The sequence below is a fragment of the Hypoxylon fragiforme genome (genome assembly GCF_022984875.1).
Source record: "Hypoxylon fragiforme strain CBS 206.31 chromosome Unknown GGS25scaffold_5, whole genome shotgun sequence".
In the NCBI taxonomy this organism is placed as follows: Eukaryota; Fungi; Ascomycota; class Sordariomycetes; order Xylariales; family Hypoxylaceae; genus Hypoxylon; species Hypoxylon fragiforme.
Window position 1 is genome coordinate 497,165 of NW_026054760.1, and position 27,107 is coordinate 524,271.

At 49.6% G+C, this 27,107-nt stretch overlaps 12 protein-coding genes across 12 annotated transcripts; 9 read left to right on the forward strand and 3 right to left on the reverse strand.

Annotated features, from left to right (window-relative positions):
• Positions 1-749: 749 nt before the first annotated feature.
• On the forward strand, positions 750-1,433 carry GGS25DRAFT_521361 (uncharacterized protein; the record flags this gene model as incomplete). Its single annotated transcript, XM_049264047.1, has 1 exon — positions 750-1,433. One exon carries the CDS (start codon positions 750-752, stop codon positions 1,431-1,433), a length of 684 nt encoding a protein of 227 aa, XP_049116334.1.
• Positions 1,434-1,997: 564 nt separating this feature from the next.
• On the forward strand, positions 1,998-3,142 carry GGS25DRAFT_489198 (uncharacterized protein). The gene is made up of 2 exons (XM_049260884.1): positions 1,998-2,793; positions 2,841-3,142. The coding sequence occupies exon 1, from the start codon at positions 2,211-2,213 to the stop codon at positions 2,613-2,615; it is 405 nt and encodes a 134-aa protein (XP_049116335.1). The 5' UTR covers positions 1,998-2,210; the 3' UTR covers positions 2,616-2,793; positions 2,841-3,142.
• Positions 3,143-4,623: 1,481 nt separating this feature from the next.
• GGS25DRAFT_264405 (uncharacterized protein) lies at positions 4,624-6,177 on the reverse strand. Its single transcript, XM_049257326.1, has 3 exons — positions 6,077-6,177; positions 5,934-6,008; positions 4,624-5,873 (listed from the first exon to the last, which is right to left on the reverse strand). The coding sequence occupies exon 3, from the start codon at positions 5,475-5,477 to the stop codon at positions 4,788-4,790; it is 690 nt and encodes a 229-aa protein (XP_049116336.1). The 5' UTR covers positions 5,478-5,873; positions 5,934-6,008; positions 6,077-6,177; the 3' UTR covers positions 4,624-4,787.
• A 547-nt stretch (positions 6,178-6,724) lies between these two features.
• GGS25DRAFT_489218 (putative short-chain dehydrogenase) lies at positions 6,725-8,232 on the forward strand. Its single transcript, XM_049260885.1, has 3 exons — positions 6,725-6,996; positions 7,052-7,811; positions 7,886-8,232. Exons 1-3 carry the CDS (start codon positions 6,907-6,909, stop codon positions 8,017-8,019), a joined length of 984 nt encoding a protein of 327 aa, XP_049116337.1. The 5' UTR covers positions 6,725-6,906; the 3' UTR covers positions 8,020-8,232.
• A 1,074-nt stretch (positions 8,233-9,306) lies between these two features.
• Positions 9,307-12,993, forward strand: GGS25DRAFT_514182 (NAD(P) transhydrogenase mitochondrial precursor; the record flags this gene model as incomplete). The annotated part of the gene is made up of 7 exons (XM_049262965.1): positions 9,307-9,406; positions 9,500-10,642; positions 10,696-11,148; positions 11,200-11,352; positions 11,402-12,772; positions 12,829-12,903; positions 12,962-12,993. The coding sequence occupies 7 exons, from the start codon at positions 9,307-9,309 to the stop codon at positions 12,991-12,993; spliced, it is 3,327 nt and encodes a 1,108-aa protein (XP_049116338.1).
• Positions 12,994-13,804: 811 nt separating this feature from the next.
• GGS25DRAFT_521367 (uncharacterized protein) lies at positions 13,805-14,400 on the reverse strand (the record flags this gene model as incomplete). Its single annotated transcript, XM_049264048.1, has 2 exons — positions 13,805-13,926; positions 13,995-14,400. The coding sequence occupies 2 exons, from the start codon at positions 14,398-14,400 to the stop codon at positions 13,805-13,807; spliced, it is 528 nt and encodes a 175-aa protein (XP_049116339.1).
• Positions 14,401-15,618: 1,218 nt separating this feature from the next.
• Positions 15,619-17,073, forward strand: GGS25DRAFT_264814 (major facilitator superfamily domain-containing protein). Its single transcript, XM_049257327.1, has 3 exons — positions 15,619-15,661; positions 15,712-15,735; positions 15,830-17,073. The coding sequence occupies exon 3, from the start codon at positions 16,100-16,102 to the stop codon at positions 16,739-16,741; it is 642 nt and encodes a 213-aa protein (XP_049116340.1). The 5' UTR covers positions 15,619-15,661; positions 15,712-15,735; positions 15,830-16,099; the 3' UTR covers positions 16,742-17,073.
• On the forward strand, positions 17,074-18,932 carry GGS25DRAFT_264815 (uncharacterized protein). The gene is made up of 2 exons (XM_049257328.1): positions 17,074-17,757; positions 17,813-18,932. The coding sequence occupies exons 1-2, from the start codon at positions 17,405-17,407 to the stop codon at positions 18,306-18,308; spliced, it is 849 nt and encodes a 282-aa protein (XP_049116341.1). The 5' UTR covers positions 17,074-17,404; the 3' UTR covers positions 18,309-18,932.
• A 604-nt stretch (positions 18,933-19,536) lies between these two features.
• Positions 19,537-20,866, forward strand: GGS25DRAFT_521370 (uncharacterized protein; the record flags this gene model as incomplete). The annotated part of the gene is made up of 6 exons (XM_049264049.1): positions 19,537-19,701; positions 19,766-19,903; positions 19,969-20,292; positions 20,351-20,418; positions 20,468-20,550; positions 20,613-20,866. 6 exons carry the CDS (start codon positions 19,537-19,539, stop codon positions 20,864-20,866), a joined length of 1,032 nt encoding a protein of 343 aa, XP_049116342.1.
• A 540-nt stretch (positions 20,867-21,406) lies between these two features.
• GGS25DRAFT_531372 (FAD binding domain protein) lies at positions 21,407-23,327 on the forward strand (the record flags this gene model as incomplete). Its single annotated transcript, XM_049265492.1, has 4 exons — positions 21,407-21,867; positions 21,954-22,170; positions 22,243-22,634; positions 22,692-23,327. Exons 1-4 carry the CDS (start codon positions 21,610-21,612, stop codon positions 23,325-23,327), a joined length of 1,503 nt encoding a protein of 500 aa, XP_049116343.1. The 5' UTR covers positions 21,407-21,609.
• A 372-nt stretch (positions 23,328-23,699) lies between these two features.
• GGS25DRAFT_521372 (NDUFA12-domain-containing protein) lies at positions 23,700-24,464 on the reverse strand (the record flags this gene model as incomplete). The annotated part of the gene is made up of 7 exons (XM_049264050.1): positions 23,700-23,751; positions 23,803-23,967; positions 24,028-24,070; positions 24,128-24,205; positions 24,268-24,274; positions 24,337-24,357; positions 24,414-24,464. The coding sequence occupies 7 exons, from the start codon at positions 24,462-24,464 to the stop codon at positions 23,700-23,702; spliced, it is 417 nt and encodes a 138-aa protein (XP_049116344.1).
• A 233-nt stretch (positions 24,465-24,697) lies between these two features.
• GGS25DRAFT_265026 (uncharacterized protein) lies at positions 24,698-26,876 on the forward strand. Its single transcript, XM_049257329.1, has 4 exons — positions 24,698-25,082; positions 25,142-25,213; positions 25,264-25,544; positions 25,604-26,876. Exons 1-4 carry the CDS (start codon positions 24,822-24,824, stop codon positions 26,592-26,594), a joined length of 1,605 nt encoding a protein of 534 aa, XP_049116345.1. The 5' UTR covers positions 24,698-24,821; the 3' UTR covers positions 26,595-26,876.
• Positions 26,877-27,107: the final 231 nt, after the last annotated feature.

Genomic DNA, 27,107 nt, shown 5'->3' on the forward strand with positions numbered 1-27,107 from the left:
CCTGCGTAGCAATTCGTAACATACCCAAATATTGACCGAAATAAATATATGTATGATACGTTCCATCGACCAAACGGTCCGCTATTTATTCGAGGCACGGCGGCTAGTTAGGAATAGCCGAGCGGCGCAGGTCCGTAAGCACACCCGTCAGCCCCCCCTTCTGCAAATAAGGGGCGGGCTCAGCCTCTGAAGAACGCTAGATTAATTGGCTTGCGAAGGACCACTACCACTGCTGCCTAGCCAATGAGGGAACGGAGCTGAACGGGTTAACGTGGGCCAACGATCTCGAGATCGCGCCGCCCGATGTTGGTTGGTTGTTTCCACTTTCCGCCTGGAGGCTGACCGCAGCTTCGTATTGATTGCAGCGCTCCGACCTCGTGTCGATCACAATGCTTGGTTCGAATTGTTAGCTTTGAATGAGTGAGGGTGCATGTATGACGAAATATTGAAATTTCGGGATTTACTACCTTGTAAGCTTTGTGTCTTTTCTCTTTTTTTTTTTCGCTTTCAGGCACACACACACACTCGGTCATACGCCGTTGCCACCGAGAAACATAAATAAAACCGATCGCCAGTTACTGAGAGGGAACATTGTCATTGATCATCAACAACCACACATTAATCACACTCATATCTTAATTATAACATCTCTCTAATATTTAATTAAATATACCTTGACATCTCTTCGATATCACACATTCACATCCCACCACATCTACCTTCCACCACCAAAAAATATCACAGTCAAAATGCTCGCCTCCCTCACCACCCTCACCCTCCTCGCCCTCGCCAGCGCCTCCCCCCTCAAGCGCACCACCACCACCACCAGCCCCGCGCTCTCCCGCGCCAAAGCCTACAACCTCCAAGTACAACTCCTCGACCCGTCCAAAGACCTGACCCCCTCCATCGCGGGCCACTACATCGGCACCGCGCACGTCGGCGCCGGCCAGAACATCGCCATCATCGGTAGCGCCACCGACGCCGGCGCCGCCCCCTTCTACACGAACGGCACCTCTGACGCCGCCGCCAGCGACGTGCTCAACGATCTCGGCACGTCGTTCCCCTGGGGCATCAACGTGCTCGCCAAGGACGCGTCCGACGCAACGTACCCCGGCGAGCACGGCGTCAGCGTCAACGTCGGCGGCGGCAGCCTCGGCGTCGGCGTCGTGAGGCAGGGCGGCGGTAATGATGCGGGGAGCGTGGTGCTGGGGGGTCCCGCGCCCGGCGGCTGGGCGGCCTGCGAGAGGTTCGTGGGCTACACGCGGTCGAACATGACGGTCGTGCGCTACGTGTACGAGGGCGAGAGCGCGCCGGCGGACTGTGTGGGGATCAGCTTCAGGCCGCTGTGCGCGGCGTTGCCGGATCTGCCGGCGGGCTCGGAGTGGACGCATGAGTTTGTGCAGGAGGTGGACTGTGTTGTGCCGGCGCAGTAAGGAAGGGGGGTTTGTTTTGGATGAGAAGATGGGCGATGGATTAGTTGGGTGGGGAAAATTAATGCATGGGGAAAAAAAAAAAAGAGGTGGGAGAACTGCTTATGATATGGCATGTGGCATCTGAATCTGGGAACCCCATTACACAGGAGGCAGCGATGCATCGTGAGGGTTGGCTTATCTACGGATGATTCGATGGGTTGGGATTAATGAGGGTTTTAAAAAGCATAAATATGGAGGGCGAGCTATTGCTTCGACCTCGGTAATATCATGGTAATCTACCTACCTAATCTTCCGAAGGAAAGCAAGAGATTGACTCTTGCAGTTGCGGAGTGAGATGACTTGCTGGATACTGATAGCTATAACCTGCTTACTACGTAAACATCTAGCCAGTCATCGACTAAAATCTTAAAACAATCAAATCAATGATACCTACCTAACCAACGTTGTCCCATGGCTAAAATGTGAACCTGAGTATAAGCATTTAAGAGGCCTTGCGGTACTGCAGAGATTCTAATAGGGGTAGGGAGGTGGGTGTATCGCATCTTGAGTAGTAACATCTAATTGCCTTAGTTTCATTTTTGTAGTGTTGAACTCCAAGTGTGAATATGCATGGCATTCCTTCGAGCCCTCCGCATTGTAGATCATCTGAGTCAGCGCTGAAACTACAATATCTACAGGCCTGGCTCTTCTCGCCAACTTCAACCCATTTGCTAGTTCTGAATCCCTACCTTTATGTACCTATAACCATCATCGTGTTGTATTCTTCAAATTACCACCATGGCGCAGCCTGGCGAATACCCCTTCTACACAATCCACGACCAAGAAAACAAGCCCAACGGCAGTTACACGGTCTACGCCATCCGCATAGACTCCGACGACGGACGGGCCTACAAAGCCCTCTCCACCCACGCCGAGCGCTTAGCCTTCATGCGCGAGCGTGCTCACGATAGTTGGAACGCTGTCCAGGCTGACAGTGCTTTTTTAGAAGATAACGTGGCGGGGAAGACGTATGTCATTAAGATGGATACCCCTGAGTATGAGGGGTTGCAGAAGATGCTGATGGAGGATGGGGGTTGTTGGCCGGAGGGGACGAGGGAGTTTGAGGATATGGTGAGGTACTATAAGGAGCATGCTACGGAGATTGAGGAGGCGCCGGTGGGTTGCTGTGATAGAGAGGCATAGTACACGTGCCTATCTGGGTTTTATGGCATTATCAGGTGGTCGAAGTGTGACCATCTAAATTGTTCGATCGCCTGCCTTCCTGGTATATAACCTGGTATCAGGCACTATTGCTCATGCCAGGGGCTCTTGTAGACATGAAGGGGATAGCTTGTGTGGAAGGCACACGATGGATTAGCCTCTATGATAGTTAGTCTGTGTACTATGTGTACCTAGAGAGACACTTACTTCGTAGGCCATGAAAGACGCACAGCTGCAATATATACAGCGTAGGCAACCTCGTTGACCATACCTAGTATTGCCTCCATGTTTAACTGTACCAAGTACTTAGTACCAGATGGAAAGATACATAGGTACCTACGTAAGCTTGTAACCTTATTTCTTCGATCACGATATGCACATTTGGCGCCTCAGGCATCACCAGGCTCACCGGCGAAACCATTTATCCTAGGAACCCAGGAACCTCCACACCGAAGTTAAACTTATAGGTCCCCGGAAACCAACAACTACCACTTCCTGGGTGAGAACCTGGGTACCTGGGTTTTCAACCTAGGTTGGCTCAGTGGTGAGGTGCGAAAACCACCAGGGCTCCCCAAAGAGTGCGGGTTCAGAACGAAAACCACTGTGGGACGCCCGAGGGTGCGGGTTCAATCCTACCACAAACTTTTTGTTTTTTCTTTTATTTTTTATTTTTTTCTATTTTTGCCCACCTACACCTATACAGTGAAGCTATTCATACCTTAAATCCCCTCCCGCCCCCATTTATTTTATTTTCCTAGCAGTGCCTTCCGGACCCATTCAAAAAGATTCTACAAGTCCACTACACAAAAATGCACGCAAATCTGTGACTTTGGGAGGATCCTCCTCAATGCGGCTCCTTGGTAACTGCCGACTCAACTTCTGTCAGCACTAACTCACCCCCCTTACTCTTCCGTAAGGCTCGCCTCATCTCCATGTCGTGTCACACATTTACTTCGAAACCGGTCTAACATTATTATAGGAGCCATATATTGGCCATCTGCTCACCTGATAACCTAAACTTGCACTTTGTAGATAGCAGTTGCGTGGTGTGTAAGCATTGCATGTATGTGTCGTACTTCGATTGGTAGCCTTGCGCTTCTCAAGAGATAATGGGAGCTGCAACTTTGTCTCCAAGAACGCCCGACTCTTATGGCTCAAACCAGAGTCACATTAGTCTAGCATGCAAAGCGACATTTTCCAATCCTAGTGGAGGTACGCGATATCTACAGCCTCATTTTCTCTACCTCCGTCGAAGACGAGGGCTAGGTACCTAATTATGATCATGTGTCAGACGCCGATTGTCTTGGCCCTTATAGCATCATGCCTCACATTTCTTTTGGCATAGCTTTTGGAATATGCACAGCTTTACTATCTGGTACCGACTAGTATATAAACTACCCGTACCTCTACTCCTCGTCGGAAGTCTCTTACCTCGACATCACATTCAAGCCGTATAAGCTACCTACTTGCTCAGAAACCATACCCAGCACACATAACACCAATCCATTTTTCTAGCCTTACAACAATCCACCCAACATGCCCCAGTACGAGGCCACTTGCTCAGGTTCGAAGAAGGCCAGCTGCAATTGCACCGAGTTCTCGTCTGACGAGAACAGCTCGCTCTGTGACAACTGCCACCACTACGATTGGGGTAATTATTCCTACACCTTTCTCTCTAGAATGCGTGAAAGCTGACTGGACTGTTGTAGTGCACACCGAGAAAGACACCAAGGAAGACACCAAGGAAGACACCAAGAAAGACTGATGTGTTGGGATATAGTGCTAAAGCTGGGCTGGAGTGAACGAGACAGCTCCTGGCTGCCATGACGCTGTGTTTATTCGCCGTCCTAGCGGGAAATCCCAACCTGGGAATTATCTCGAAGTCTCGTCTGGTAGGGGGTTTATGTCTTTGTACTTGAAGTAGTTAGGAAATGATACACAGAGGGGGCTCAACAGACTCTTTCGTACCTCGCTTTGCAACGCCCATGTACTCTTAACTAGTAAACCTTGGAACATAACCCCCCTATATCTGTCGCAGGCGCGGCGCTCCCACACCGCACGTCTTCATAAAAAACCCACTCCGTAAACGATCTTGCGTAAAATAATTATTACGATTACCTACCACGCATCCCAACCCACACGTTATTAGACTCATCAATCCGGATTAGGGAAGTACTCCGGCGTCTTCCTCGGCGGCGCCTCCGGCACCTTCGGAAGCCAGTAGTAGATCTTCTCCTGCGGCATGTTGTTCAGCACGCAGAACTCGCTCCAGATCTCCTGGTCGACGGCGCCCCCCATGCCGATCTCGTACCACCACCTCAGGCCCTCGAGCTCGGCGTCGAGCGGCGGGTCGGGGCCCAGGGGGTCGTGGGGCGGCGGGGCCGGCTCCGGCGCCTCGCGCCACCGCGACCCCGCCAGCACGTAGCGCCGGTGGATCTCGAACTCGGCGGGGAACGCGCGCACGAGGTCGGCGTACGGGCGCTCCTCGAGCGCCCGCTGCAGCTGCCCGTACAGCAGCCGGTTGCGCGCGCACGTGATCTCGAGGTCCTGCTCCGTCACGTCGGCGAGGCCGCCGTACCGCCGGCGCACGCACACGTCGCAGGTCGTCCAGAAGATCCGCTCGAGCCGCACGTACGTCTGGTCGAAGGACGGGCAGTCGTAGGCGTAGGCGTGCGGGAAGTACTGCGCTCCGGTGGTGGTGGTGGTGCGGGGGATGAGTTCGAGCGATTGCTCTAGCGTCGCGGCGCCGCAGAGCGAGATGACGTTCTTGATGCCGAGAGTGTGCGGGAAGGCGTGGCTGGGCTCGTCCTCGCAGCAGACTTCGAGGTTTATCCGGCGACACATGGTGGTTGGTTAGGTAGTGGATGGATGGTGTTGGTACCGGACCGATATTACATTACATTACCCCTTTAAGAGGCATCCTAGGACTGGTGGTTTTTTTGGCATGGGGCCCTTTATATGTCTTGTTCGACTTCCAAGAGGGCGTTGACGATCAGTGCTATGTGTTATGGTAGGGGCATGGCAGTTTTGCAGCAATCTGATTGTTGGGATATAAATAAATCTCAAGCAAGCAGGTTTCCCTTTGTTAGATAGGGGCTGAAGGAACATCAGAATCAATGCTCATTGTTGTGTGATTGTTATGTAGTTTCCCGGACAAAAGACTCCTTAAGATAACTACAGGTTACTTCGGGATTGTACTATTATCTCGTAAATTGGAATCAATATGTCTAGGTACTGGTACTGTATTGGAATAAGCACGAACTTCAAGGTTAGAGGGCGCGAAGCCCAATGCATACGTACCAAGCCAGTGTAGATGAAGATATGTAAGTAGTCATCGAGTCTTCCATGGCTTACGGCACATGACAAACAAAATCTCTGGAGGGTGGATTAGATTACATGAATTAATTTCCAAGGTAGGTTTATAGCCATACACACCTACTTACCTACGAAGGATACAAAATCTTTTTAGCTGGACTTTGTATGAAGACCCTTTCTCCTACGGCTTTGATGAACTTGACATAGTGTTCTTAGTCGAGAACAATGCGATTAAGTATTGTCCCTGATACAATAGACTCTTGTTAGCTGTTAAACAATATCAGTTTCCAATGATCATGAAAATAACTTTCTTTGTTCTCGTAGTTACCAAGGAACACTATACTGCGGATGGGTGACTATGCTGTACTTATGGAAGATTGATTGATAACGTTGGGCTTATGGCCCGAACCATGACTCCTTCTTGTACGGCATGAAGTCTCCAACATGGAGAAACCAGTTATATGAGATCAATCCGTAGAACACGTGAACGGCGTTCACATGTTATCTTTTCTCAGTTCATCCATTTACGACTAATCGAGGATATCGGAGTTAAGCACTTGGAATCGGGTGCCAAGGTACGGGGCTGTCCGGTACCCCGGCCAATATTAATGATCCGGGCTTGGGTATTTTTAGCTGAGGGATCAATCTAAAGATCTCATTGGCCCACTCGGGATCTTTCGCATTTGATTGGTGGAGAGGAGAATTGTGGACGTGGCCGTGATGATCTTATGGGAGATGCCTGGTGGGCTGTGACGAAGGAGTCGAGAATGATAGCTGTTGACGTTGGGTATAAAATATAACTTGATTCCGTGCAAGTAATGAAATTAGAATTCAGCATTCAGAACAGTTTGGTAGGAAAAATCTGCATCGCAGCTTGTTGTTGCATTTTTTCATATTTTTCTTTCATACACTTTTTATCGTTGTTCGTCAAGTAATCTCCTCTTACAGGCCACTTACAATGGGGCAATTCTCAAGTATTCTGACTCAGTTCTTCCCCCCCGGAAAGCCGAAGTTCACTGAGAAAAATATACCCGATTTATCAGGAAAAGTGAGCGACGGACACTAATTCATTCTGGACTACATGCTGATAGATTTCCCTCCAGGTGTACATTGTTACCGGGTCGAACACGGGCATAGGCAAGGAAACGGCTCGGATCCTTTACTCCAAGAATGCGAAAGTGTACATCGCGGCGCGCTCCTTGGACAAGTCGAACAAGGCCATAGAGGATATCAAGAAGGCTCACCCTAATTCCAAAGGTGCCTTGGCATTCCTAAAGTTGGACCTTAACGATTTGACCACGATAAAGGCATCAGCAGACGAATTCCTCGCCAAGGAAAAGAGACTCGACGTCCTCTTCAACAATGCCGGCGTCCAGAACCCACTCCCGGAGCCTAGCAAGACATCCCAGGGCTATGAATACCACCTTGGCTTGAACGTGCTGGGCACATTTGCACTCACGAAGCTCCTGACACCTATTCTTGCCTCGACGGCCAAGGTTCAGGGCACATCTCGCGTAGTCTGGGTCTCATCAGTGGGTGCGCAAATAGGCGGCGAGAAGTCAGTCGGCATCGACATGAGCAACTTAGACTACCACATCGAGAAGCCGTATATGTACAGGTATAGCATCAGCAAAGTTGGCAACTGGATGCACGGCGTTGAGTTTGCGAAGCGGTACAAGGATGACGGTGTCATCAGCATCCCACTGAATCCTGGAAACCTCGCTTCGGATCTGTACCGTAACACGGCGGGCCTGGTGAAGATGATCACGAACCTCATCACGTACCCTCCTATCAATGGGGCATACACCCTTCTTTACGCAGGTCTTTCACCTGATATCACTGTTAAAAATACTGGCAGTTGGGGTAAGCAACCTTTTTTTCGATCATGATTATATATAACCTTTCAATGGTGCAAGGGCTAATCTCCGACCTTACAGTAATTCCATGGGGACGCATTGCCCCATTCCGAAAGGATCTAATCGAAGCGACCAAGACTGTAGAAGAAGGCGGTAATGGAACTGGGAAGAAGTTTTGGGAATGGTGTGAGGAGCAAGTCAAGCCGTACGTCTAATCTGGGGACTTTTTGGGTTTGTGTTTCTTCTTCTTTTATAAATGGTGTTTGGACTATCCGAAGATGGAAGGGGATGGTGTATGTTTTTGTATGTACCTAGGTAGTGTTGCACTTGATGATAGAAAGTTGGATGTATGGTTGGTAGAGCAGGGCACTTACATACATGTAGTAGTAATTATCAATTAATGTTGAAAGAACAATATTTGTTCTGCAGTCCACTTTTCAGGCCAGATGTGAACATTAACCCTGTCCTGATTGGTGCCCGCATATTTCACCTTCTCCATACATCCCGCTGTGGAGGGGATACTCTTTGTGGGTCCAACGTCTCATGGATCTCATGGACTTTCCTCAGTTGGGCTAGGCCTGGTTCGACCTGCTGTATGTACCCTTGTTAGGCTGCTAGGGACCTAGGGTATGTTACCCAAAGCCTCACATGCCGCCCTGGCCCGCCCTGGCTGTTTTGGTTTAGTTCTTCTCTCCAAGCATTTTGAACCTTCAATGTTGCGTAACGTTTCGCCTTTGTCCAACTTGTTACTTCATTGTTTGTTCCAAATATTTCAACTACCTAGGCAGAATCATGGTGCCTTTCCCGTGCGACGCGCCGTGTTCTCGAACATCTTATTCGATCTCCCATCGGCTATTATCTGACACCGACCTTTAGAACTGGCCATGGATTTAGATATAGCTATGTTTTTGATTGGCACGGTTGGTTTCGCCAACTTGTCCAGATGATCCAAATGACCCAAACGATCTAAAATGCCTGGTCAACTACTGCAGGCAGATAGAAGCCGGTCACCTTAGAAGCGGGGAGGAGTCCATGGATGGCAGGTCGAATAGAGAGCGAATAGAGAGTTCTAAGTTGCAGAGGCACTTGGAATTTGGAACAGGGTCCGGCGTCTATCATCCATACTTACCTACGTACCGGACCTATCTACTACCATACTAACTTAGGTACCTACCTAGATTAGGTATGTAGGAGGCAAGGTATGAACACATCCATTACCTTGGAGGTTATTCAAGGTTACATAGTTTGGTAGGTATTTTTACTTTTGTCCCCCCGCTCGCGTTCCCGACTCCTTAGTTGCCGCTCTTATCCGTGTTTGGTAGTATGGCATCACTTGTCCTCTTTCTCTGAACGTTGTGTCTATACTTCTCACTCCTTGTGATTTTCTTTTTTGTTTGTTCCATCTTTAGGAATGCGCGGCTGTCTTGGGAGCTATCGCGAATGACCACAAATGACTCTTTGAATCTTCTCTGCATGGCAGACCATTATTGAGTTCTGTCAATATGATGTCTTGCTCATTGCTTAGACCAGCGCTAGTCGCTAATCATGCTTCATCTCGTGCGACAGATGGGCTCGCTCGTCGCGCCGCGTCGCGTGTTTTAGGTGCGTGATAGTTCACCAACATAATCTGCATACAGGCCTCAGGACGCCTTAGGTTTTGAGAGGGGATAGGTGCTAAAACAACGCCATGCATAGAATGGTCAACTCAGACACATCCTGGAGGGGTGACTGTGAGCTGTTGCCGACGATGGAATAGTACACACATAAAGCAGCCTACTGTCTTACCAGCTTTACCCAAGAAGACGTTTGAAAGTAACTGGAATGCTACAAACCGTACAATCTCCATTACATCATACTCAACTGTCGTTGACTCGCCGTCTACGCCATCTATACCATACTCCAACCTTACCGTAGGTGTGCCTCGCGAGACGTTTACTAACGAGCGCCGTGTGGCTATCTCGCCTCAAAATGTTGCGCTATTGAAGAAAAAGGGGTTCCGTAATGTTTTGGTAGAGCGTGGCGCGGGCGCACAAGCTGACTTTCTGGATGAAGCCTACAAGAATGCTGGTGCTACTTTAGTGGACAGAGACAATGTTTGGAGTCAAGCCGATATCATCCTGAAAGTTCGAGGCCCCAATGTCAACGAGATTGATAGCCTCAAGGAAGGGGCAACCATCATCTCGATGCTTCAGCCCGCACAGAACAAGGATATCGTCGAGCGCCTCGCTGCACGTAAAGCTACCTCTTTCGCTATGGACATGATTCCCCGCATTTCTCGCGCACAGGTTTTCGATGCTCTTAGCTCAATGGCAAATATTGCTGGATATAAGGCAGTACTAGAGGCTTCTAACAATTTTGGTCGTTTCTTGACTGGTCAGGTTACAGCAGCAGGAAAAATCCCCCCTTGCAAGGTCCTTGTCATTGGCGCTGGAGTTGCCGGTCTAAGTGCTATCGCAACAGCTCGGAGAATGGGGGCGATCGTCCGTGGATTTGACACGCGTTCTGCGGCAAGGGAGCAAGTACAATCTCTTGGCGCTGAGTTCATTGAGGTCGAGATAGAAGAAGATGGGTCCGGCGCTGGAGGTTATGCCAAGGAAATGTCTCCTGAGTTTATCGCTGCCGAAATGAAGCTTTTCACCGAACAGGCCAAAGATGTCGACATCATTATCACGACGGCTCTTATCCCGGGAAAGCGTGCACCGAAATTGATTACCAAAGACATGGTCGAGGTAATGAAGCCAGGCTCAGTTATTGTAGATTTGGCTGCCGAAGCTGGAGGCAATTGCGAAATGACCCAACCTGGTAAACTAGCAACCTACAATGACGTGAAAATCATTGGTAAGACTCAGCTATCTATGTATTTCAAAGGGATGTATTACTCATCATCAAAGGCTACACGGATCTGCCATCTAGACTACCTACGCAATCGTCCACCCTGTACTCGAACAACATCGTCAAGTTCCTTCTCTCAATGGCACCACAGGATAAGTCTTTTGGGGTTGACTTAAGCGACGAAGTCGTTAGAGGTGCTATCGTCACGCGCAATGGAGAAATCCTACCACCAGCTCCTCGACCAGCTCCACCGCCAGCCCCTGCTGCCAAACCGGCTGCCAAGCCCGAGGAACAGGTAGTTGCGCTGACGCCTTTCCAGAAGACTTCTCGAGAAGTGGCTACCGTAACTGCTGGAATGGGCACTGTTTTGGCACTTGGAAAACTCACAGGCCCAATATTCATGGGAAATGCCTTTACCTTCGGACTTGCTTCATTAATCGGTTACCGCGTTGTCTGGGGCGTTTCTCCTGCTCTCCACTCACCCTTGATGAGTGTGACCAATGCTATATCTGGTAGGCGACTTGCAAAGCTATAGCCCTTCTCGGTTGACTGACATATTATAGGAATGGTTGGTGTTGGTGGTCTCTTCATCTTGGGTGGCGGATATGTCCCTGAGACGGTCCCGCAAGCTCTTGGCGCTGCTTCAGTACTCCTGGCCTTCGTAAACGTGTCGGGTGGTTTTGTTATCACGAAAAGGATGTTAGATATGTTTAAGCGTATGTTTATTCCCTTGCCGTGATGCGCGTAGAAGCTGACCCCTGGCAGGTCCAACTGATCCGCCTGAGTACCCATGGCTTTACGCCATCCCTGGCGTCCTTTTTGGAGGCGGCTATCTTGTGGCAGCATCCACTGGTGCCGCCGGACTCGTGCAAGCAGGATACATGGTCAGCTCTATCCTCTGCATCAGCTCCTTATCAGGTTTGGCGTCTCAATCTACAGCAAGAATGGGGAACTTGCTTGGTATCCTTGGTGTCGGCTCCGGTGTTCTTGCTTCTCTGCTCGCCGTCGGATTTACCCCTGAAGTTTTGACTCAATTCGGTATTCTTGCTTCGGTCGGGAGCATCCTTGGCTTCGTGATTGGCAAACGTATCACCCCAACAGACCTGCCGCAGACAGTTGCAGCGTTGCATTCCGTTGTTGGTCTGGCTGCAGTACTGACTAGCATCGGTAGCGTGATGGGCGAGATCTCGGATATTACGACTCTTCATCTTGTGACGGCGTACCTCGGAGTACTGATTGGTGGTATCACATTCACTGGATCTCTTGTGGCCTTTATGAAACTAGCCGGAAAGATGTCGTCGAAGCCGTTGCAGCTTCCTGGCCGCCACCTGATTAATGGTAGCATGCTTGCTGCCAATGTGGGGACAATGGGCGCTTTCATTACCATGGCCCCTGGCTCACCAATGATTGCTGCCGCTGCACTCGGTGCAAACACGATCCTCTCGTTTGCTAAGGGGTTTACAACAACCGCAGCAATCGGCGGCGCTGACATGCCAGTGGTGATTACTGTCCTCAACGCGTACAGTGGCTTTGCTCTAGTGGCAGAAGGGTTCATGTTGGAGAACCCACTTCTAACCACCGTGGGCGCCCTCATCGGAGTCTCTGGTTCAATCCTCTCCTATATCATGTGCGTAGCAATGAATCGATCTCTCACAAACGTCCTTTTCGGTGGAATATCTGCCCCTACGACAAGCGAGTATAAGATTGAGGGATCGGTAACCCAGACAAACGTTGAAGATACAGCCGATGCTCTTATCAATGCAGAAAGTGTCATCATAATCGTAGGCTATGGAATGGCAGTTGCGAAAGCACAATATGCTATTAGCGAGATTACGAGTATGTTGCGAGCTAAAGGCATCAAGGTTCGCTTCGCTATTCACCCTGTCGCAGGGCGTATGCCAGGACAATGCAATGTTTTGCTGGCGGAGGCGAGCGTGCCGTACGATATTGTGCTGGAAATGGACGAGATAAATGACGATTTTGGCGACACCGATGTCGCGCTTGTTATTGGTGCTAACGATACCGTCAACCCGATTGCTCTTGAACCAGGCAGTCCGATTGCGGGTATGCCAGTCCTCCACGCTTGGAAGAGCAAGCAGGTCATTGTTATGAAACGTGGTATGGCTAGTGGTTACGGTGCGTATTATGCCTCCAAAGAGTTTGGTATGAGTTTTATGCTGACGATAGACTAGCTGATGTTCCTAACCCGATGTTTTACATGCCCGGAACGAAGATGTTGTTCGGCGATGCTAAAGTTACTTGCGATGGTAAGCCTCACTAACCCCCTATATTACTGTGAACTACAAAACTAACTCGTGATAATAGCCATTAAAGCAGCTGTGGAGTCTCGAACGTAGAATAGAAGCATCTAAGAATATTTGTCTATTTATTAGAGAATGATGCTATATAGCTGCCATGTTCGCATGTTAGACTTCTCAGCGGTGGATTTTATGCAATATTTTTCGTATCCAGAGATTTCTTTAGCGCCTGTCCGAGAATTTCTAGACCGTGGAGGGTTCCTGAAGTCATGGTCGTTCTCTTATATATGATTTTGGTTACTTAGTTAGTTGAGAAGGTATCTATCGAGAGAGGTCGATGTGCGAATAAAGTCTCACGTTTTCGAAGACTTCGATGCTCATATATTGTCTGGTTACACATGAGTCATGCATGCATTCTAGTAGATACAGTGGCTGAACCGAGCTCCTGGGGCAGATGGATGGAACCATTCCTGCATGGAAAGTGACACGTGCTGCGGTCATCATAGATTTCGATCTCTGACTCGTAGGACTGGTCTAATATTATGTCACACGCTTAAGTGGTGAATCAGAATGCATGTCAGACTTAATGCAGATAACCTTGGTGATGGTGCGGGGACGAATATCCCCCCGCTGACATATACGCATCGCACATGATCGTGTATAGCTAACGGAATATTTGACGTTGTTGACGATGCCAATGTGATATTTTGATTGATGCCGTAAGCTGGGTTATATAATAGTACGAAAATGGATTAAAAGCACCTATTTGAAACGATATGTGCACCCTAATCTCGGCCCTGACTTTCCTCGTATAGCGAGAGCTCGGATGGAGTTGGCAGTGCTGGATAGCGACCAAACTACACCCGACGTGCTCATCCCCCTGAGAATACCCCCCCGTACCCCTTAACTCCTAAAACTCCCCTAAAATCTCCCCCGATTTCTCATTCATCGTTATACCGATGGCGATCTTCAACCCACCATCACCATCACCCACCGGCACCAGCCCGACTCGCCACAACTTCCAGGTATTACCTGCATAGGTAGGTAGGTACCTAGGTAAGTGGAAGTTTATTTACCCAACCCAGGAATCCCAAGCCCACCAAGCCCCCCACTACCACTCGGCAAAATCCCCCCCTTGTCATCCTTGCCCCCCCTCTCGGCGCGGTTCACGCCTTCCTTCGACAACATGTCCCCGACGGGTTGCAGTAGTCCGCCCTGCCCCACTTGTCCCGCGGCGAGGTTGTGCACGCCGTCTTGCAGGGTGTTGACTTGCTCGATGTTTGTTACTTTGGCTTTGTCGAGTTGTTCTGTTGCGAAGAGGGCTTTTGTTAGTTTGGGAAGAGATGAGATGGGGGTATGGTGATGAGGAGGAGGAGGGGAGGGGAGCGTACCTCGCGTGGCGTAGCTGGCCTTGTTGTCTTTGGTGAAGTAGTATAGGAAGTTGTCCTCGATCCACGGCATCCAGACCTCGTATTGCTCGTTGTACTTTTGTTTTGCCCACTCCATCTTGACGGCGTAATTCTGGTATGCAAGGGGTTCTTCTGTGGTGAGATAGAAACAGGTATGATCTTGATAGTGTGTAACTAACTACAAGTGATTAATTGTAAATAAGGAAGAGAAACATGAGTGAAGCAAGCGTCCACTACTTCCTGCCTTTTAACTCCCACAACCACCGCATACCGACGTAGTCGACTCGACGTACATAATACCCATACAAACTTGGTGTGGCTGCCCTACGTCATCGGCATACACTTAGTGGCGGTAAGTCGAGCGCTCATTGGCTGAGATGGCCAGGAGAGCGCTAAACAGAGAAATACACTATATTTTCAGCCACATATGTGTCGTTCTCATGTCATGTCATCGAGATGACTGGCTGCGTCTGCATGAGGTATGGTATAGGTAGCACAGCGTGGAAGCTTGATTTGGGAGGTGGGACAAGGGGTTTATTGCGTTTTGCTGCTGTGTTACTTGTTTAGAGTTGTGTCGTGGCTTGGAAAACGCCCGAGGTAAGAGACCCCCTATATTCGAGGGTTTATATCTCTTACATAGGTCATCTTGTACGAGCTTCAGCAGTGTTGATTGCACGGGGGAATACTTGTGCCTTTGAAAACTGTTAATAACTGATAAGTACCTAGTACCGAGGTAGACTTTACATAATGCACCCCAGCACGTCTTTGATGAGTCGCGTAGTTAACAGTCTGGACTAGGGGAACCGCCATAGCCCCATCATCGGCTACAAGGTTACACGAGCAATGTAATAGAAGTATGGTTGCACGACATATTATCACGTGAATGAACTCAACGCGAGAAACTAATGAATCACATGATTTTGGTCAGATCTAACTACCCCTCACCCCTAACCCTGATATCGATCAGCCATCCATAACGAAACAACCATCTACGAAGCAAAGGGGAAACAACGGCTTCGTGATCATGATCTCGATGAAATTTGTATGGTGTATATTGAGAGGCCTTCGTGAGTCCTAGGCATTTTCACGTTTGATAATAATAGGATGCAACAATTCTTCAGTTTAGATACATTCGCTTAAGGGGAATAAATCGGGAAGAGGACTATTTACCTTTCATATCTCATAGTTATCTATTGGCTGTTCATAGAGATACGATAGGTCAGATTCTCAACAAATGCGGAGTTTAAAATAATCACCAACCTCGGCCAAGAAATGTAGCCGTGCACAAGTCTCCATCTCCATACTTCCGCCTCACGATATACTACCCAGCAACGACAACCTTGGCCGCTGACTAACAAGTGAGCACGACTTTGATACAATTCACGATAACCGCTTACCATGTAACTAGCCATCATCGCTTCCAACCTACTAGGTAGGCATGTCTCCAATCGACCGGGTCCTCGGCCACCGTCGCGCTCGCCGCTGGCTCAGTCGCGGACATGGTAACGCGGGCTGAGAGGGGCAAGTTCGTTGCGTACCGAGGCTTGGGCATAGCCCTAGGTCCTGCGCTAGGTCCTATAATCGGCGGTCTACGCACGGAAACTCTGGGTTGGCAACGCCATCTTCTGGTTTCTCGCCATTTTCTCTGCGGTGCTGTTCTCGGTTTACTTGGTGCTTATACCAGAGACGGCCCGGCCCGTACAGTGGTCGGAAATGGCAGTGTACCCCCCCACCGCGCCTTTATATGACGCCGTTTCAACATCTTACACACAAACGTGGCAATGCCTTGCAGGTAGATGTCGAACAGACCAAGGTTAAAGCGCCACGTGAGCGCCTCGACCCCTTTGCCGTCCTCAAGTAAAGGGGGCATTACGCTTGGTTTCGGGTCGCTCCTATACGGCGGGTATTACATCGTCTTAACCACCCTCCCCATCCAGCTCGCCCAGCGATTCGGCCTGAATTCAGCGCAAACGGGGCTATGCTACCTCTCCATCTTCCTCGGCGCCGTCCTGAGCCGCTTCACCGCGGGCCGACTACTCGACTGGAACTTCCGCCGCCACGCGACACGACTCGGCATCGCGGGCATCGAAGTGACGCTGTTCTTCCTCGGCCTCTTCAACGAGGGCAGGCTGTCCGGGCTGAGCGTGCTAGTCGTATATACCCACCAGGAGAGCCCGGCGACGGCGCTGGCGGCGAATAATCTGTTCCGGTGTCTGGTTAGCACGGGCAGGACGGCGGTGGCGGTGGCGCTTATTGATAGGATCGGGATTGGCTGGACGGCGGTGTTCATTGCTGGGACTTGGCTGTGCTGTAGTCCGCTGCTGTGGTTGGTTCTGTTGAGGGGTGCGGGGTGGAGGCGGGAGAAGAAGGTGCGGATGGATGAGGTTATGGGGAGGGAGGAGGCGGAAAAGGAGAATGAGGGTGGCGAGAAGGTGTAGTCTATTGGTGGTATAGGCAGATTATCCTAATGGGAAAGGGCGCTGTTTGTTGAAATATAATTAGTCCTATTACATTATGCCTAATACACATCATTTATCCGAGGCGGTTGTATCTCGGCGGAGAAGATGGGTTCTTACATCGGATGGTTCAGTTTCGCCGCGCTATAACTGTCCAAACTAAACTACCCTTGAATACTGAAATCAGCCCCTATAGACTCACAAATGACTCATAATTGATGATAGGAACTGTAAGAGGTGGACTGCCGGAAGGATTCTTCTATACGAACAGGACATGGGGGCGACGTGCACGTGACTAGACCCCCTATCCCGGTTCCCCTCACATTCAGAGCCAGTTAGGACTTAGTCATGGCGATCTGCGCTGACCAAACATCACTATGAATCCTTCCGATGTCATTTTCTGTTTAGTATTATTTTGAAATATTCACGATCACCTGTGCATATTTGCAACCCATATGATCTTAACGTCGTGTTTGTCAACTTCAATCAGTATTCAAAGGCTTCGTCAAGAGCGCAATATTAAGTGATTTCCGAAGTAGCTTCGCCGCTTGATAATTTCCACCACATTGAATCTTTCGTACTCGTAGCTATAGCCCGGAGGTCAGACATCGTACACCATCCATAACAGTATTGTATTTCTTCGTAATGGATTGGCCACCTTCATCAGCCGTTAGGCCCCCATCTTTAATTTCCACCCTCAATCCAAAGTCCCAACCGGGCTCGCCCTTCATGACAAGACTAGCCCCAGAGATCCGTCTCATGATATATGAGTGTATTTTCGGCTATAGAAATCTGCATATTTTCATCTACGAGGAAAAGCTTGTCAGTCTACTATGCAAGAATCCAACTGCTATCGGGTTCGACGGCCATGAGATCTGTATTGGGATGCCGATGTATCGAAGTCCGGGGATGGATTGGAACTCCGAACTCCTTCAAGACCGACCATCGTGTAGAGAAAAGCCCTATAACAGCTCTATCTTGGCGACCTGCCGCGCGATGTACGTTACCTAGACATCAACCGCGCTAACCCCAGCAATGACTAACTGTAGACAGATACTTAGAGTCGGTCGACATCCTGTACAGGAAACAAGTCCTCCACTTCAGCAACCTAATCTCCATCGCGGTGTTCCCGCGCGCCATAATCCCCCACCACCTCGACGTGCTACAGCACATCAAGCTCTCCCTGGCTCTCTTCAAACGCGGCGACATAATACATGCTTATTTCAACAACGCCTTCAGCCGAAACTGGCAGGGCTGGGATGAGGCCAGCGCTGCCGGCGACACGCCGTGGCAGTGCACGTGGAACGCCATCGCCGAGTTGCGGGCGCTGCACACCTTGTCGGTGACGCTCGAGGTCAGCCCCGAGGACCACGATGCGCTGTGGTCGCGGTCCATGCCTGCGGACTTTGAGACGCTGCTTTTCCAGCCGATGAGGCAGGTCGTTTGCGAGGACTTCACGGTGAGGGTCAATTGGCCGTGCACGGGAAATATGTTTGAGGGTTGCCCGTTTCGATTAGAGCGCTTTGGAGATGCGGAGAGAGAGACGTAGGGTTAAGCATTGTGGCGTTTGGGGGCCGATATCTCGGCTCACACGAGTTCATTCGGGGAGGCTCTGTAGTAGGTCCCTACCTACTTAATTAAGTATTGAATCGTTGGGGGTAATGTAAGACGGTATTCTGCCTATCGCATGTAATATTCTCATTCTTATCACACTATTGGGTGATAGAGTAGTAATCGTATCCTCCGAGTTGGATAGTCTGAGGATCAAGGCTCTGATAAATTGAAAATGTAGCCCCCGCGATGGTAACCACTGTAACTGTGTCTGTAGGATGAGGCAGCAATGCTCACTATCCTACCTACGTATTTACCGGGCAATCCTGGATATGTCATCGGTACCGACGTTGTAGGACTCGGCGGAATGCGGAATAATCCTTAGCTACTAGGTAATCAATGCTTACCTGGGTGCCTAAATAAAGTGAGCAGAGACAAAAGGAGGCGGCTCACAGCTGCTCTCTCTCCCACATTCACTCGGAGCCGGAGGGTACAACATATCGACATCTCCAATTAGCGTATATCCAATAGGAGAGCGAAGCGACCGCCACACCGGCTCACTAAGACTCTACATATGTAAGCTACACTATTCAATCTGCCTGGGTAGGTAGGTTACACTATTCTACAGATGTCTGGCCCATTAGAGAAATGTCAGTACCTACCAGACAAGTAAGCAGCCGCATCTCACCAATCTGCAGTCTCAGATGTACCACTCCTTGGCCAGATTTGCTCACTTCCACTTCCACTTCCCCTCTCACAGAACATGCATCTTCCCGATCAGCGCTAACTATTTCCCAGTGGCTTCTTCGCTCCGACGCTGTGAAATGTTACAGAACACGTGCAATTTGGCCGGAGTTTACATGCTGTGCTTCCTCCCCCATTGCGATTGAAACTTGCGTTTTGTTCCCTTTTCGGCCTGAGGGATGCAAGTAAGCCGCCAGAAATATGTCGAAAATAGAAAGGGAATATGCATGCAGTCACGCTTGTGTTACTAAAGATTGAATGAGTGTTTTGTGTTGCCTGTCTGGGTAGCTGAATGGGCCTTCCTCGTCCCCGACACCTCGAAAGGTGTAGAGCCTCGCGGCGGGGGGGTTTGTTCTTATTAAGTCGTCTCCCACGTTGTGGGAGACATGCTTTTACACTATGTACTGTTCCACCAATGCGGGACTTTTTACCCTTTCGCTAAGTCGTTCGTTTGTAACAAGCTGCTGCCAAGATCTACCACGATGCCTAGGGAGGGGGAATACTATTTCATGCACCCGGGACATGTCACCACGGCGGCTATCGCTCTGTCGGTTCTCGATGTTGTTGCGGTCGCACTGCGGTTCTGGGCACGCAGGGTCCAGAGCCAGCCGCCGAAAACGGATGACTGGCTCATGATACCAGCTATGGTATAGCAACACTCCAAGAAAGTTATAACACATGTAGTCTCAGAGACTAATCTCCTTTGCATAGCTCTTAACGGTTGGGATAAGCATCTCGCAGGTTTACGGCGTCGCACATATGGCACTCGGATACCGAATCCAAGTACCACCAGGATACACGGGAAGCACAAACGACCTGGTGACGCCGCAATTGACTCTCAAAGCCCAAGTAAGTGCAAACCTCCCTATTGAGGCTAGGAACACATCTAACCATGATGCTTGCTTGCCTGCTAGATCGAGTGGTCGTACCTCCTCATGTTCCCCATCGCCCTGGGCTGCATGAAGGCGAGCTTCCTCTTCTTCTACATGCGCGTCTTCGCCGTCCAGAAGCACGGCTTCATCAACAAGCTCTTACTCGGCTTCATCGTGGTGGTGGTAGTATGGGCACTCGCCTTCTTCTTCTTGAGCCTCTTCGAGTGCGATGGTAACTTTGGCGCTATATGGGGCGCGACGAGCACGTTTATGAAGAAGTGCGGAAACACGGAACTTGTGGTCCTCGCCCTGTGCATCACCGACTTTATCACGGATGTTTTTATCATGGCTATTCCGGTTCCGTTGGTCAGTATACCTGCTTTGTCTGATTATAAGAGAGGGCTTTGCTGAATCGGGTGCACAGGTTATGCGATTGCAGTTGCCTGCGAAACAGAAGATCGCAGTCTGTTCTATGTTTCTCTTAGGGGGAGGGTAAGAACTACACCTGGGACAAAACTGTAACGGAGCTAACATCTATCAGAACTGTCATAGCATCCTTGGTCCGATTCATTCTCATGGCTGGGACTTATATAGGAGGTATCAACATTACCTCTGATAACATTCGTAAGTGCCTACCGCTGTCTTTACCTAGGTAGGGGGCACCAGCTTACCCTTTTCCCTTAAAGTTGGAACGACAGCATGCATGTACTGGGGCATGGTCGAGTGCGGCATTGGCGTCTTTGCAGCATGCCTCCCGGCCATTCGGTTCCTCTTCCAGAAATGGGTTTGGGAGCCGGCTGTCAACTCTACGAAGTCCAAGTTTAGCTCTCAGTCGTCAGGGTCCATCGAGGCTCAAAAGAACGTTATTCACGTCGATCACAGCTACGACGTCGCGTATCGCAGAATCAATAGCTCTGGTCAATCGACGTCGTCTGTGTGAATGCCATATTTTACAGCCATTTATTCATAGGTACATTCCATTTCACTTAGCTAAGAGTGGAGGATATAAAAGATGGAGGGTTACTATAAGCTACCGATATAGTTAGGTGGATGAGCTTTACTGTTACATGGCCTATCAGCCCTATGCATGCCCAGGTGTATATACAGAATAAAGGGGTAAAGAGACGGGGTACATACAGGGGCATGGATATTCTCCACATTGGAGAAAGGTGGGATGGATGTTAAACTTGATTTCAAGCATAAAGACAGTCAATGTCTGTGGGATAATAAGACGACCAGATACAATTATTCGATCTTTCACAGTAATATCGTAAGCTTGCATCGAATGAAGACGATTGAATAAAGGAGAGGACAGATAACTAGATGCACATTGGTTCTGGTCCGTTCCACTCATCCCCTGTCCCAATACCGTCCCAACAAATACACCGCCGGCGTCGATCTACCCTATTCGAACGTGGCCCACGACATCACCTCCCCAATGATCGTAGAGACCGCTATTTTGCTGCATAAGCTATTATCCATTAACACCTGACCTGGGCACCTTCAGCTGCTTTCCAACTCTCTTCTTTCCCTTTCATTCCCCTCCTCTAAGCTAAGAAACACACATGGGCCGTCAATTTAGATATATAATGCGACTTCGTTAGTCCTTATCCGTATCTCTGGCCTAAGGCATTTCTTTCCTCTCCTTTGCTCCCATTTCGTTGCCCCTCCACTACTACCCAGATGGAGTTCGTCCCGGCCGTGGCAGCGTGGGCTATATCCGCCGCCTGCCGGAACAGCATAACGAGCCAATGGCTTAGCAGCATCTGCGAGCGACGAGACCACGTCAAGGAGCTCGCCGAGAGGCTCTCCCCGAAGGCGCAGGTGTACTCGCCCGAGTCCGATGCGTTTACCGCGTCCCTATCCCGCTGGTCGCTGCTGGGCAAGCCGGGGATGGAAATCGTGGTTGTTCCGAGCGTGGAGAACGACGTTGCGGAGACGGTAAGGGGAATTCCTGGCTGATTTACCTAGTATTACCTAGTATAGGTGTACTACTTACGATGTTTGCTGAGCTAACAGGTATCAAGGTGAAATACGCAAATGAACACAATGTCCCGTATCTGGCCTTTAGCAGCGGGCACGGGGCTATTGAGTCCATGGGGAAGATGCAAAATGGTATCGGCATCAAGTTGAGCGAGCTGAACAGTGTTGAGATTGCAGAGGATGGCACGACGGCGAAGATTGGCGGGGGCGCAATGTCGAAGACGATTGTCGATACGCTATGGGAGGCCGGGAAAGAGACGGGTGAGTTGATATTTACAGCAGCCATGTCTGAGTGTCTAGGGGGATATGACCAGTAACTAACCCTGCAACCAGTAACCGGCGCTTGCGAATGCACCACGATCATGGGCGTCGGCCTTGGCGGTGGCCACGGTCTCCTGCAGGGGCAATACGGGCTGATCTCGGACCAATTCGTATCGCTGAACGTCGTGCTAGCCGACGGGAGCATTCGAACCATCGACGCGGAGTCGGACCTCTGGTGGGCCATGCAAGGGGCCGGGCACAACTTCGGCATTGTGACGTCCGCCACATTCAAGATCTACGATATCAAGGACCGCGACTGGGCGCACGAGACCTTTATCTTCTCTGGTAGCAAGGTCGAAAAGCTCTATGAGGCTATCAACAAGTATTTCATCAAGGCCGATGTTCCGGCGGAGATACTGCAGATGTCGGTGCTCACGAACGACCCGAGCTTGGATCCGAAGAACGTGAGTTGAATTCCCGCCTGCTACATGTCGCTCACGCACGTCTAACTATCTCCCCAGCCCTCCTACATATTCAGCGTCTTCCAGGCCGGCAAAAAAGCCGTCGATTCAAAATACACCAAGCCCTTCCACTCTCTCGGTCCGCTAACCACCTCCGCCTCCGCCGGCACCTACCTCGACGTGCCGACCTGGTTCAACACGCACATGGCGTCCCCCGAGTGCCAGAAGACCTCCACCATGCGCGCCCGCTTCCCCATCGACCTCGACGCCTTCTCCGTCCCCGCCCAAAAGCAGCTGTACGAGCTCTTCGCGGCGACCGTGAAAGAAACGCCGGCGCTCAACGGGTCGATGGTCATGTTCGAGGGGTACAGTACGAAAGGCGTGAAGGCGGTGCCGGCCGACTCGACGGCGTACGCGTTTCGCGGGGACAATGTCGTTGTGATGCCGTTTGTCGCGCACCATGTAGCCGGGGAGGAGCTGAGCGAGAAGGCGAGGGAGTTTGGGGAGGGCATGAGGAGGATTTTGAAGGAGGGGAGTGGAAGGGAGGAGCTGCATGCGTATGTGAATTATGCGTATGGAACCGAGACGGGCGAGGAGATGTATGGCAGTGAGACGTGGCGGCAGGAGAGGCTGAGGGAGCTGAAGGATAAGTATGATCCGCAGAGGAAGTTTAGCTTTTATGCGCCTATTGCGTAGATGGGTGTGCTGGGGAATGAATTCGAGCGGCGGGTTTATATACCTTACTACCTACCGAGATAGCCATCCACGAATATCGTGGTATTCACCAATGAAAGATTAAAATTGACGTAAATGCTTTTTATTCATCGAGACACATTTACCATGTAACTACTAGACGTGAGAAATAATATGCTTCTCTTGCTGATGCTGAAATATGGTAGGACCCTGTACTGGGTACCGTATTCTTCGTTCACAATATAGGCTTGAGGTATACTAGTCTCGATTCTTGGGGAAGAAAAGGGGGGAAACAGTGATAAATTTAATTCGTCATGCATTGGCTTTGGTCATCTTAACCGTCTAAATATATACACAACCCGTATCATTGCGCCTTCACTTCCTCTCAGCGGCAACGGGTTCCCACGTGTCAATCTTGGCTTTCACCCTATCGAGATATTAGCGATCGTCTGGCTCTCTAGGTTGCTGTATTCCGTACGTGTTATAAGGCTTGTAGGCGCCTCTTGTTTGTGTGTAGTTCTGGATCGGCTTGGCATCGGTGTCCTCCCATGGTCGCCTGCTATAAGCAAGGGCTGGATCTTGGGAAGGTGCCTTATCAACGGCGTAGGATATCCAGGCGTGCCAGCCGGGTTCGATTTGGGAGCTGGAGAATTGCGGCATTAGCGGATTGGTTGTAGGCTGGTATTACTCGAGGTGCACATACGCATCAATGTCATGGACCTTGTAATCTACCCATCGTGTTCGAACTACAGTTTATCAGCGTGACCGATTCGAATAGTATGTCCAAGATAGCAGTGGCATACGAGGCAGTTCTTCGGTATTCTCGAAATACTTGTTTCCAAATCTATCGATGCCGATGAGGGTACCAGCCTTGGTGTCGCCTACAACTGGTCAGCGTCCTAGCTCATTCATATGGAATGCTAGAATTTCCGTCGATTCATACCGATATACTGCGTCGGAGAAGCGTTCGTTAGTATGGAATTGATGCATCAGTTCATGAGGGTCGACGTACGCTCATTTGGTGGAAGGCATCCTGTCGCAACCTGAGTTAGCAGTAGTTAACAAGTCCGGGTTAGGAGTAATACTGACCTTGATGCCTACTTTCCATAAGTTGGCGAGGGATCTCGTAATAGTCGACATGGTAGGCGAAGCTCGAAGTGATCTTCGACCATGTACAGTTGTTGCAGTCAAGAAGGAAGATGAGTAGTACGATGGCGATGGTGATTCGGAGTTGTCGCATTCAATTGGAGATCGGATATTTCTCGGTCCAGCAATTAAAGTAGGTACTTAGGTACATAATGTCAGCTGGCTCACCTTAGGTAAGCGATCAACACTTCCAGCTTCTTTTTACGTCATCTTAAGAAGGTCTTAGTTATCGATAATGAATCCTAGTTGAGAGTTTCTAATCGAAAGCTCAAAAATTCAGGGACATGCAACGAATCTTCTTGAGTGAATAGCAAATAGAATGGATAATTCTGTTTGTGCCATATAGCAGTCATGTTAGCAAGAGGCGTATCACGCTGCTGTTTAACCCTAAAGCTACGGCCACTATCGATCCGTCCAATAAACCAATATGGTCAGCAATGCCGTCAATATTCAATGCCTTCAGGTCCTGTATCCTCAGCAAGTTCCACAAGCTCATCAGGAATGTTGGCACCTATCACCAATGAATTGGACAAGATAGCCCCATCTTTCAATATTAGCGGGTCCCAAATACAGATCATCAAGACTCCCAACGATTTTTACGAGACACTCAAGGTGGGTGGTATGTTCGTGAAAGTGGAAGTGAATGGAATATGTTCAGTTAACGATACTAGGCTAGGATACGGAAGGCTAAGAAACAAATATTCTTATCTACTCTCTATATTGGAAAATCCGAAAAAGAGTTGGTATGAATTATGTCTCGGCTTGATTCATATTGATGCTGACTATCGTTGAGATTACCACTTTACAAAATGCCCTACGCGCCAATCCCAACTTAAAGTTGAGCATTCTCACTGACGCATTACGTGGAACGCGGGAGGCCCCTGAGCCATCTTGCGCATCACTTTTAGCCCCTCTCGTCACTGAGTTTGGCGCCGATCGTGTTGAGATCCGAATGTACCATACCCCGAATCTAACCGGATTACGGAAGAAGTACATACCAAAACGGATCAATGAAGGATGGGGTCTTCAGCACATGAAGCTCTACGGCGTTGACGATGAGATAATACTCTCAGGGTGAGTATACCTATTCATCAACATATAACATAACACTTACCTCATTCACCCCTGTGTAGCGCGAATCTTTCCAACGATTACTTCACCAATCGTCAAGACCGATACCATTTATTCTCTTCCAATGAAGTGACTGATTATTTCTGGAATCTCTACCAAGGAGTAACCTCCCTTAGCTTCTTGGTACAGCCTACGAAGGATGACCCCGCTGGCTTCAGGCTGCAATGGCCGACGACTAACTCTGCCCCCTCCCCCCTTGACCAGCCCGCTGAGTACATCTCAAATGCCACAACTCTTATATCAGGGTTAATATCACCAAAGAATACGCAAGACAATATCAAAGCTCACGATCAGCATACGCTCTCTCCCAAGGACACCACGGTGTATATGCTTAGCCAGCTCTCGCAGCTTATGAAACCTGATACCTCGACTGAACTGCCAGCCATCACCCACGTCCTCAAGACGCTAGGTAAGCCGGACTATGCCGGGTCGTCGTGGACATTTACTGCGGGATACTTCAATCCAGCCCCGTCGCTTACAAATCTCCTACTCTCAACGGCTTCGCAGAATAATGTGGTCATTACGGCGTCCCCATATGCTAACGGTTTCTATAAGTCGAAAGGTGTGTCGGGGCTCTTACCCGATGCCTACACCCTCCTCGCTCGGAGGTTTCTTCGTGCAGTCAAGGCACAGAAAATGGATTCGTCCGTTGTGCTGAAGGAATGGAGAAGAGGCACCGTCAATGAGCCGAATGGATGGACTTATCACGCCAAAGGACTATGGGTAACACTGCCAAATGACCAAGGCCCGTCAATAAGCATCATCGGAAGCTCCAACTACACAAAACGAAGCTATTCCCATGACCTCGAAGCCGGTGCTCTAATCGTAACTCAGAATCCTGGCTTGAAGGCCAGATTAGGTGACGAACAGAAATGGCTTCAAGAGTATGCCAATCCTGTAACTCTAGACGATTTCGCAAGAACAGAAAGACGAGTCGGATTGCATGTCCGAATTGCAATGTGGATCGTGAGTGCTGTCGGCGGCGCTCTATAATGGCTCGACAAAAATTTGAAACCCGAGAAACAAGGGTCCCGGCTGCCGTGGGTTTTCATATGAAGGGGCAATTATATCCTTCTTTGATGAGTTGACCACGGGCCGTTATACCTCCGCTATCAGGCTCAAAACACCAGAAAAGGCTCAAATCTCGTAAACGGAATGGCTTCCTCCGCTTTTGATCTCACCATCTCAATTCAATGATACCCAAACAAAGCGTTTTAATAGATTCATACACATGTTTTGACTTAACATTTACTTTTTCTTCGTAACCCCCTGATACAATTCCCTTGCCGGCGATGATTCAACCTATAGTATGAGATCTAGGGTTCCAATCAGACGAGGTTACGCCGACATGGCTCGATTTACAGTACATGCTCGCTTCTTTAGCCAATTTATTATGTCTAAATATGCGGAACTGATTAATTCGTGTCGATCGGTATGGAAAACCTTGTAATTCCACACCTAACGTGTGATGTATAAGAACCACTCCTTCCCCTCACACTTTGGGTA

Bases quoted from the DNA above. Each gene is read 5' to 3' on its own strand.
- GGS25DRAFT_489198 (XM_049260884.1), top strand. From the start codon at position 2,211: ATGGCGCAGCCTGGCGAATACCCCTTCTACACAATCCACGACCAAGAA.
- GGS25DRAFT_264405 (XM_049257326.1), bottom strand. From the start codon at position 5,477: ATGTGTCGCCGGATAAACCTCGAAGTCTGCTGCGAGGACGAGCCCAGC.
- GGS25DRAFT_489218 (XM_049260885.1), top strand. From the start codon at position 6,907: ATGGGGCAATTCTCAAGTATTCTGACTCAGTTCTTCCCCCCCGGAAAG. The intron at 6,997-7,051 runs GTGAGCGACGGA...ATTTCCCTCCAG, and splicing joins TACCCGATTTATCAGGAAAA to GTGTACATTGTTACCGGGTC. The intron at 7,812-7,885 runs GTAAGCAACCTT...CCGACCTTACAG, and splicing joins TAAAAATACTGGCAGTTGGG to TAATTCCATGGGGACGCATT.
- GGS25DRAFT_264814 (XM_049257327.1), top strand. From the start codon at position 16,100: ATGTCGAACAGACCAAGGTTAAAGCGCCACGTGAGCGCCTCGACCCCT.
- GGS25DRAFT_264815 (XM_049257328.1), top strand. From the start codon at position 17,405: ATGGATTGGCCACCTTCATCAGCCGTTAGGCCCCCATCTTTAATTTCC. The intron at 17,758-17,812 runs GTACGTTACCTA...AACTGTAGACAG, and splicing joins TTGGCGACCTGCCGCGCGAT to ATACTTAGAGTCGGTCGACA.
- GGS25DRAFT_265026 (XM_049257329.1), top strand. From the start codon at position 24,822: ATGTTAGCAAGAGGCGTATCACGCTGCTGTTTAACCCTAAAGCTACGG. The intron at 25,083-25,141 runs GTGGGTGGTATG...TAACGATACTAG, and splicing joins ATTTTTACGAGACACTCAAG to GCTAGGATACGGAAGGCTAA. The intron at 25,545-25,603 runs GTGAGTATACCT...ACCCCTGTGTAG, and splicing joins GATGAGATAATACTCTCAGG to CGCGAATCTTTCCAACGATT.